At 43.6% G+C, this 10,539-nt stretch overlaps 1 protein-coding gene across 5 annotated transcripts; it reads right to left on the reverse strand.

Moving 5' to 3' along the window:
• Positions 1–1,373: 1,373 nt before the first annotated feature.
• On the reverse strand, positions 1,374–9,309 carry LOC121921969 (zinc finger protein 354C-like). Of its 5 annotated transcripts, none has more exons than XM_042450778.1 (7): positions 9,151–9,309; positions 7,888–7,970; positions 6,130–6,256; positions 5,586–5,759; positions 4,064–4,368; positions 3,597–3,705; positions 1,374–2,357 (listed from the first exon to the last, which is right to left on the reverse strand). In XM_042450778.1, exons 2-7 carry the CDS (start codon positions 7,960–7,962, stop codon positions 1,729–1,731), a joined length of 1,419 nt encoding a protein of 472 aa, XP_042306712.1. In that variant the 5' UTR covers positions 7,963–7,970; positions 9,151–9,309; the 3' UTR covers positions 1,374–1,728. The 5 variants fall into 5 exon arrangements, with proteins under 5 accessions (XP_042306712.1, XP_042306713.1, XP_042306714.1 ...); XM_042450779.1 differs by lacking the exon at positions 9,151–9,309 and adding an exon at positions 8,732–8,951; XM_042450780.1 differs by lacking the exon at positions 9,151–9,309 and having other exon boundaries at positions 5,586–5,675; positions 7,888–8,128.
• Positions 9,310–10,539: the final 1,230 nt, after the last annotated feature.

Consider the following 10,539-nt stretch of genomic DNA (forward strand, 5'->3'; position numbering starts at 1 on the left):
ACCATTCCGGCTCTCTTAGATCATGGGTACCACCCCTAATACTTCCCAGATGATTCCCTGAATTTAAAGACCCTTATTGCAGATGAAATGTGTCAACAATGCCAAGATTTTCACTTTGCAGGAACAATTAGACCAAGCCTAATAAGTCTATAAGCCCTTTATGGATGAGAAAGGACAACTAGCCACAGCGTGGGCAGTGAATGGTCAAGTATGGCTATTGACTTACTCCTTCCTAACATACGAACAGGACACTTGTTTTATTGGCACTTGCCAAAGAATGGCGCATCACTTTTCTTTGCAGAATTAACTGCTTATTTTATTATCTACTTCTTGGCTTGACAGAACATCCCTTTCAGAACTGACCTTATCCTGTCCCACTAAGTGGTGACAAGGAACCTAAGTACACTTCCCAATGTCCTGGACTTTTAGGGGCACACACAATGCTCATTTGATTAGAAGGGACTGGAAAACCAGTGATGGGAGAATACATCAAAGGCAGATTCTCCAATCCTGTTCCAATTCCTAAACAAAACCAGCTGAGCAGCCAGAAAAAAAGCATGGTCCTGGGGAGGAGAATGGTATCATGCTCCCACCTGGAGGACTTCTTCAAGAAGTAGTAGTTTGAGTACCCAAAGATGCATCCAAAGACGGAAAGGGATAACATTCAGAATCAGATGAGGAGACAGAAGCCCTTCCCAGTTCATGGAAATAATGCTAGATGAAGATGCCAGCTGGGACAGAAGCTACCCTGGCTAGCCTTGAGAATGGGGGCTCATCAAGAGTAAAGAGGCATCACAAGTGAAGCTTTCCAGGAAGGCTTTATGGGATGTTGGCTGCACCTTAGCTCCGGGTATAACTCAGGCAAACCAACTATAAAATCCTCATAGGGGACTCAACATGCTAAGAAATAGCTGTCTGAAAAGACCTTCCTAACTGTTCCTTGACTCTTATTGTGACTCGATCTGCTGGTGCTTAATTTGAGATTGGTTCATTTTGCCTCTTGGACAACTTTCTCTTCTGAACTATTCTGGCTAGACCTTGCTCAATTTTGGCTCTGGATTGCCTTCAACTGGTTTACCCGATTTGCAAACAGAACATTATTGTTTTTCATAGAATCCTAGAGTTGGAAGAGACCCCAAGGGCCATCCATTCCAATGCAGGAAGGCCATGCAGGAAGGCCTAATCAAAGCACCCCAGCAGATGGCCATCCAGGCTCTGTTTAGAAACCATCAAAGAATGAGATTCCACCACACTGCAAGGAAGAGTATTCCACTGTGAAACAGCTGTTACTGTCAGTAAGGTCTTCCTAATGTTTAAGTGGCATCTCTTTTCCTATAGTTTGAATCCATTACTCCATGTCTTAGTCTCTGGAGCAGCAGAAAACAAGCTTGCTCCATCCTCAATATGACATCCCTGCAAATCCCTTAAACATGGCTATCATATCACTCCTTAGCCTTCTCTTCCCCAAGCTACACGTAACAAGCTCCCTAAGCCGCTCTTTCTACCTCAACCCTGTTCTCTAGCTTTGCTCCCAGATTTCCTGTTCCTGGTCTGTCTACCTGTGTTGTACCGTTGCCAGTATTTATCTCAGATTAATGAGACCATGCCACAGAACAGGACTTAGATTTTTTTTTAACACAATCTTTAGGCGATGGCATTCCCATAGCACACAAACACCAATAAGATGGGCACTACCCCAGAAACAGGGTCTGTTTCACCCCTGGTGATTCATAAGTGAAGAACCCATATTGAAGATTGCCCCATGCTTGGAGAATCACCAACACAGGGTCTTTCTCCTATGTGGATTCTCTTGTGCCTGTCAAGAGCTGTTTTGCGGGTATAGCTTCTGCCACACTCAGAACATTGATAGGGTTTCTCTCCTGTGTGAGTTCTCCGGTGTCTAATAAGGTTCGATTTCCAAGTGAAGTTTACTCCACAAACAGGGCACTGGCATGCTTGTTCTCCCGAAGGAGTCTTTGGGTGCACTGCAGGGAAAGTATTCTGCTTGAAGCATTTGATGCAGTCCAAAGCACACTGGTGAGGATCCTCACCCTGGTGGTTCTTCTTGTGTGTCAGGAGGTCAGGGTGGCAAGAGAACCGTTTCTTGCAGTGCGAGCACTGATAGATCTTCTCTCTGATGTGGTCCCTCTCATGAGTAACCAAGTCCGAACTCTCATCAAAACATTTCCCACAATATGAACATGAATATGTTTTTATCACGTCTACTCGTATTTTCTGATTCTCAACAAGGCCAGTGCTTGCAGGGAGACCTTCCAGTGATATTCCACTCAGAATTGTTTGCTCAGTTACTTCTGGCCAAAAGTTCTCCTTGAACTCCAGCTCCCGGACACCATTTCCTAGGGCAAAGAAACAATTATTTATCTACAAAGACTGACAAACTGTATTCTTAGCATTTGAAACTGTTTTATGTTTTAATTGTAACAGTCTTACTGTGAGCCACTTGAATTTCCTTATTGGGAGAAAGATGGGGTATTAACTGTTAAACCAGCTAAGAACTCTCTTATGGGGAGGCAGCTGGATCCCAAACATATTTCAATAACTGTCTTAGGGTGCATCTACACTGCAGAAATAATGCAGTTTGACACTACTTTTAAGCGCTGTAGCTCCATCCTATGGAATCCTGGGACTGGCAGTTTTACAAAGTCTTTAGCCTTCACGGCCAAAGAACATTGGTGCCTCACAAAACGACAAATCCTAGGATTCTGTAGGATGGAGCCATTGTAGTTAAAGTGGTGTCAAACTGAATTGTATTTACAGTGTAGATGCATCTTACAGGCTTCATCCAGTGGCATGGAAGCAGTCCTCCAACCACACAATGGTATTTCCTCTTCTTTTTCCAATCTGCACACATTCCCAAATCTGCTCTGGTGAAGCAGTGGTTAAATGCCTGTATTACAGCCACTCACTCAAAACCACAAGGTTGTGAGTTCAAGACCAGCAAAAGGACTCAAGCTTGACTCAGGCTTGCATCCTTCCAAGGTTGCTAAAATGAGTATTATTATTATTATTATTATTATTAAACTTTATTTCTAGAGCGCTGTAATTGTACCCAGATTGTTGGGGGCAAATTAGCTTACAATTGTAAACCGCTTAGACACTGCTTGGGCAGTATGAAGCGGTATATAAATGAAGCTTGTTTCTTTGTTTGCTGCACCAGCTCCCTCAACTTTTAGGGAAACAAGACTGTTAAGACTTTTCACTGATTTAGTAGGGCTCTACCTATGTACATTAACATGTTAAAACAAAACAGTTAAATACAAATAACCACTACAAAGTCCATCCCACCAGACTCTTCTGGTAAGGACATGAAAAACAGCCTTCTTAGTGACTATTTCTGTTGTTTTGAAACTTCTTCCTAAAAGGGCTTCTACAGGCAAAGCCTTCCCTGTTTAAACAGGGCTTGAGCCTTTGTTGACTGGAGTAGAGGGACATACAGTTAGGTGTGCTGTTTTTAGTAAGTAATATGTCTTTCAAGTGTGCAACAGGGCCTCTTCTGAAGATTCAAATTTCTGGCAGGCTCCCTATGAGAGGGGCAGTCTTTCAGATAATATCATTAGTACTCTGAGAAGCTTTACCCAGGACATTGTCTTTCTGCACGACCTCCATCAAATGCTCCACCTTCACTTTGTCTGAAGGCTCCTGCTCCAACATAGGGGATTTAACATCTATCAAAGACATCCCCACCTAAAAGAGAGAAAATGAAAGATTTCATTGGATGTATACCAGAGGGCAAAGACTTGTTCTTTGTTCAAAAACCTCATTCCTAACCTTCTACCAAGGATAATGTCCCAGCTATTCCTAAACCCTACCTGTCCTTGTGGACTGAAGCTCTGCTTCACCATAGTGAATGAGGAACAAAATAAGATAATGTCACTTTTTCTTCTGGCCCCTCTTGAATCTTCACTCTAACATTGTCCTCTTCAACTAAAAACTCTCTTTCACTTTTCCAAAATTACCCAGTTTTCCCTGGAAGTTGCTGCCTAGGCCTGGCAGAAAGGAGCTCACTCAGTTTCCCCCTGGGCCAGTGGTTGAGATGACTTACCTCTTTCAACTTGTCCTGGAATTCCCTCCCAATCAACTCCAACAAAGGCAGAGAGGGCATCCATCTTGAGTGAAAAGATGCTGTTGTCATCAGGAAGTCCAGAAAATGTTCTTCCTGCTCCTGATGTAAGTCACCAGCTGGGTTGGATTCAGCCTGTGCCTGAGCTCTTTCAGTCAGAACCTCTTTGTCAGCCCGAAGTGGGACAATAAGAGCATCTCTTCTTTCTCTCTCCATTCTCTGCCAGGATTTGTGAGCTGCTCTTGGGGCCTGTTCCTCTGTATCTACTCCTGACTGCACCTCTTGGACTGGGGGGAAAAACCAATGGCAATTTTGGATTGTATTAGACTACAGCACAATCTCCATGTTTGCAGGGGATACACTCCCAGACTTAGCACAGTTAGCAGAAATTGTGGGTAATGGCAAACCGTTTATTTATGGTGGAAGTTGATCATAGAATCACTCTGGAGGACAGGTGATCATAGAATCACCTGTCCTTTTAGACATCCAGAGGTCCTGTAGCACAACTGTATGGTCAACTTCTGCCAAAAGTTGACCATCAAGTTACAATGGAGGACCTCCAGATGCCTAAAGACTTTTCCCCCCTGAACGCAGGAAAGTGAACCTACAGTTACTGATCTCATGGATATGGAGTTGTAGTGTACCTTTATTTCTATCTTGACTTCTTTCAAAAGCCGGGACTAAAAGTGGCTTACAAGATAAAAGGCAATACAACTGAAAATATCGAAAAAGATAATAAAGCTTGGTAAAGTAGAAGGCAGTAGGAAAACAGGGAGACCTTATTACAGCTGGATTGACTCAGACAAAGAAACCACAGCTGCCCTGAATTTGCAAAACCTGAGCAGGGCTGTCAATTATAAGATTTCTGGTTTCCTGGAGGTTTCTTATTCATAAGATTACCATGAGTTGAAACCAGATTGACAGCAAGCAACAACAACAGGGCAAGTAAAAACACATGGAGCTAAAAACTTACCAAACTGTGGGTTCATAACTACAGTGGTCCCACCACATTTGCTGAAGTTAGGGGATGAAGGACCCCTGTGAATGTGGGAAAACCACAATTTTTTTAAAAAACTATTCTTTTTACCTGAGAGAACAACTCTCTAGGAATCTTCAGGTCTTCCAGTGCAACGCTATGGTCAACATCAGCCAGATGTTGATCATAGAATCATGCTGGAGAACCTATAAATGCCTAGAGAAAGGTTTTCTCTAGGAATTTCTAGTTCTCCAGCACAACGCTATGATCAACCTCTGGCATGGGTTGCATTGGAGGACCTGCAGATTCCTAGACAGAACGTATTAATCAAAACCGCAAATAATAAAATCCACAAAAGTCAAAGCCACAAATGTGAAGGGCCAACTGAACATTAAACCATCTGCAGAATTAATTTAAAACTTCAGTTTAAAAACTAAAATATAGAAATACTACAGTGCACTAAGAAAAGCTCTTTCCATCTGAAAACTCTCAGTTCTCCAATGCCTGCCAGAATAAAAAGGTCTTCACCAACTAATGAAAGGACATCAAGAAAGGAGCCAGTCTGAGTCCAGGAGCAGTCACTGAGAAGCCCCTCTCTGGTAGTTCCACCAGATTTGCCTGAGAGGGTGATGGAAACAAAAGAGTTACCCACTCTTGAACATGTTTCTGCAGCCACAGGTTTTCCTGGAAGCAATGGTTGATCTGGGAATCAGAAATAATGCAGTTTGATACTGCTTTAACTCCAGTAGTTCAATGTTATGGAATTCTCAGATTTGTAGTTTTGTAAAATATTTAGCCTTCCCTGTCAGAGACTTCTGGTGCCACAACAAACTACAAAGCCCAGGATTCCAAGGATGGAGTCATGGCAGTTAAAGTAGTGTCAAACTGCATTGTTTCTGCAGTGCAGATTCAGCCCAAGTTGACAAAACGCACAGCTATCTGGACTGCAACTCCCATCAGCTTTGGTCAGCATAGCTGAACAGGACCTGCAGTCCAAAAGCATTGGAAAGACCCTACAGGTTCCCCATCCCCGATTCAGGTTTTACCCAATAGCAAGCAGAGCATTCCTTACCCAGAGAGGCAAACATCCCATAATTTGTCACCATGACTTCTTGGTAGAGAGCTCTCTGGCCAGGATCCAAGAGAACCCATTCCTCTGCAGAGAAATACACAGCCACGTCTTCAAAAGTCACAGGGACCTGTTAGAAAGAGATGGGGGAAAGACAATTTTATGAAGCTGTCTTCTACTAAAACACACCATCTATCCAGTTTGCCAAGAGTCACTTATTCCAAAAGGAGACAACTGGGGAAAGGCTGGGGGCCAAGTATTCACTCCCAGGGCAGGCAAAGACCAACACCATGTCCAGAAATGGCCTTAAATATAAGGGGGAACTCCATGAAAGTGACCAGACATCCACATTTGGTTTTGATTTTGAGGGCTAGAAAGCTTGTTCCTTGTGTCAGTTTAAACCCAAAATTGATAGCCTGAATGTCTCCAGGACCAAAAAATGAATTTATTTATTCAATGTACTTGCATAGATCATATTATATATTTTATAATAGTTGTATACTCTATGCACGTAAAAGCAAACCAACAGGACCTCTCCCAATGGTTACCTAGAATCCTAGAAGGATGTAGTTAAAGACTCTACAGGCTGAGTCTCTCTTACCAGAAATGTTTGGACCAGAAGTGTTTAGGATTTCCGATTTTATGGATTTTGGAATACTTGTATTTGCTTATACATACATAATGAGACAGCTTGGAGAAAGGACCCAAGTCTAAATACAAAATTCATTTATGTACGCTTAGACTGACAGTAATTTTATACATAATATTTTAAATAATTTTTCTGCTTGAAGCAAAGCTTGTGTACATTGAACCATCAGCAAGTGAAGGTGTCACTATCTCAGCTATCCATGGGGATGATTTTGGAATATTTTTGATTTTGGAATTCAACCAGACACAGACACAAACACACAGACACACACAGGCATACCTCAGTTAACAAACCTTCTGACAAAGAAGCTTCTTTTCACAAAGTCTTTGTACAGGAGCCCAGCCCAGCCCTTTGGGAAAGAACAGGATTCTATTCTGGGTGATCGTACTATAGCTGTGTGTACTCACGTAAAGCAGGCAAAGTAAACACCTGCTTCCAGAATCATTTTCCGAGCATGTGTAGAAAATGTAGTTTTGTGACACATTTAGTTGGAGGGCTCTGGTGCCACAATAAACTACAACTCCCAGGATTCCCTAGCACTAAGCCAGGGCAGTTGAAGTGCAGATTATTTCTGCAGTGTGTTTTGCTCCACACAATTGGAAAAACACTGTATACACAATGATCATCCACAATAATAATTAACATGCAATGGTGCCACTAGGGGTTGCTGGGTGTGTGAACAGCATTGGGTGACACCTCCAAGGAGGGGTGGCACCCAGTCTGGTCCTTCTCCTGCACCACCTGTCTTTTCTGGTGCCATGGCTCTCTCAGATATAGGAGCCAAAGCACTGGAGAAGGAGGGATAGTGATTGCCCCTGGCACCCCCTTCCACTGCCTCACTTGCCCCTGATAGCCCTGGGAGGATATCTGGGTGGGTGAGTGGCTGTTTGAGCGAGTGAAGCAGTGGGAGGAGAGGGAAGGAAGGGAAGGGTTGTTGCGGCCATTTGGCAACCCTTTCTGGATTTGGTTGGCCAGTGGCCCCAAGACAACGGCAGTGGAAGGAGAGCAGGGCAGGCCACCACCACCCAGCATCTTCCTCCAGGCACCCACATCGGGTGACACCAATGCAAGAGATGCCTCTGGTAGCAAGAAATAGTATATAATGCCAGCACCTGAATTGGCTCCATCGCAACTGTGACCTTTTCATGACATAAATGGTTGGATCCAGAGTAGATCTGTGACGCCATTCCATGCCCTAAATGGGAGACAAAAGTGTGTAGAAGATTTCATTTCTGACTCCATCCTGGCCTCCGAGGGGAAGAGAAAGGTAGGCCAATGCCATCAGGCCTCCCTTAAAGGAACTGCACCCACCCCAAAGGCATCCAACTCCATCCTGACCTAAGAGGGGGAGAGAGGGTGGGCCAATGCCATCAGGCCTATCCTTAAGATACAGATCCCTCCATCTGTCCATCTGCCTTGGTCCAGGCCTCAGAGGGAGAGAAGAATGCTGGACCTGATCCCCTTCTCCCCCCACCATTCCCTTCTCCTTCTGTGTTGTGTCTTCTTAGAGTGTAAGCCTGAAGGCAGGGAACCGTCTAATTAAAAGATTTTATGTACAGTGCTGTGTAAATTTACAGCACTATATAAATAAAGCTTAATAATAATAATAATTTCCATTGATGCCCAGTCTGCCTTATCCTTCACTGGGGGAAGACTTTTGGCTTTGAATTAAAGCGATGACAAATGCACAGCTCTTCAGACTTTGTTGGACTGCAACTCCTGTCATCTCTCACAATTGTCTGTGCTGACTAGGGACGAGGGAAGCAGCAATCTCTGCACAAACGGATGGCCATGTATTCCTCGCTTTACTGTCTATGGCGGGTTCCATAGTAAGAGAGGCAGAGGAGCATCCTCCGTTCAATGGGAAGTTACCAAGAGAAGCCATGCAGTTCCTCGCATCCTCCACCCAATGCTTCCAGACCTGATCGCAATATAGATATATACATATATGCATACATTTTGTTGTTGTGTGCCTTCAAGTCATTTCTGATTTATAGCAGCCCTAAGGCAAACTTATCGTGGGGCTTCCTGGGCCTGAAAATATCAAAAGCAAATAAGCAAATAGCAAATAAACAAATGACAAACGATATAAATAAGCAAACAGCAAAAAAATAATAACAATCGAAATAAATAAGCAAATAGCAAACAGCAAAAGAAATAAATAAGCAACTAGCAAACAAACAAAGGAAAAATAAACAAATAAATATCAAATAAACAAATGACAAGTGATATATATATAAGCAAATAAACAATAAGTGAAATAAACAGGCAACTAGCAAATACAAAAATAAACAGATAAATAATAATTGAAATAAATACACAAATAACACATGGAATAAAAGGGTCAGGAAGGAAGGGAGCCTGCTGCCCCTCACCAGCTCCAAGGACCTCTTCCCCAAAAGGCAACTCAAAGAAGCCCCTTCAAAAGCAACGCCTGCAGGAAGCTCTGGCCATAGAGCATAATAAGTCAACCTTTGGTCCTCCAACGCGTTGGACTTCAGCTCCCATGATGCCTCACTGTGGGCCAAGATAGCTGGGGCCTCTGGGAGATGTAGTCCAAAACAAAATGGAGGGAAACCAAAGCTGGAGAACCCCTACCATAGAGGATCCCATGGCTAGAGCGATGCCCAAGAGAAACAAAGCTTCTGGTTGTAATAAAGGAAATGACGCACTATATACTTCCTGTTTCCCCAGCTGTTCTACGGAAGGTCGTTTTCCACCCGGAATTGTTGGTCGGGATTCAATTCTCATATTGTCCTAACTCTTTAGTGTTTCACTCTCATGTTTCATTAGAGAGACGCGACGGCTAGAGCGGTCATACTTTATGTGCCGTTGGACTTCAACTCCCATAAGCCCCAGCCAGTTGGCCCAACAGGCAGGAATTCTGGGAATTGAAGTCCAAAACATTTGGAGGACCAAAGTTTGGGAACCACTGAATGACCCACAGATTTTCAATTATAGTGTGATGCATGCTATCGCCCCCCCCCCAAGGCAATGCAGTTCTAGGATGCATTAATGGGAGTAAAGTATCCACATCAAGGGAGGCCATAGCCCCACTCTATTCTCTGCTCTGGTCAAGGCCTCACCTGGGATACTATCTCCAGTATTCTCTAAGCTTGATATTCTACACCAGTGGTCCCCAAACTGTGCTCTTTAAGGGATTTTGGATGTCAGCTCCCAGAATTCCAGACTATTGGCCAACATGGCTGAGGCTTCTGGGAGCTGAAGTCCAAAATCTCTTAAAAGGCAAAGTCTGGAGACCACTATTCTAAACAAAAACAGAGGAGAAGTTACATGAGCCAACAGTGTGATGCTGCAGCTAACAAGGCCAATGTTATCTATCTCCACCCCGACCTTTCGATGGGGCTTAAACAGCAAGTTTCTTCTTGTCTGACTGCCATCTCTCAGTGGATGCGGCTTCGGCGCTTGAAGCTCAACATGTCTAAGACTGAGCTTTTTGTCTTTCCACCTAAACCCACCCTTCACTATTCCTTTTCTGTTTCTGTTGACGACACTTCTATTCATCTGGTTCATCAAGCCCGCAGACTTGGCTTCATTTTTGACTCTTCTCTGTCATTTATTCCTCAGATCCAGGCTACCGCCAAGACCTGTAGATTCTTTCTCCACAACATTGCCAAGATCCGTCCATTCTTCTCAGCCTCTACTGCCAAGACTCTAGTCCATGTCCTAGTGGTTTCGCGACTAGATTATTGTAACCTCCTTCTGACAGGACTTCCTCTTTCACACCTCCATCCTTTAATCTC

Source organism: Sceloporus undulatus, chromosome 2 (assembly GCF_019175285.1).
Source record: "Sceloporus undulatus isolate JIND9_A2432 ecotype Alabama chromosome 2, SceUnd_v1.1, whole genome shotgun sequence".
NCBI lineage: Eukaryota > Metazoa > Chordata > Lepidosauria > Squamata > Phrynosomatidae > Sceloporus > Sceloporus undulatus.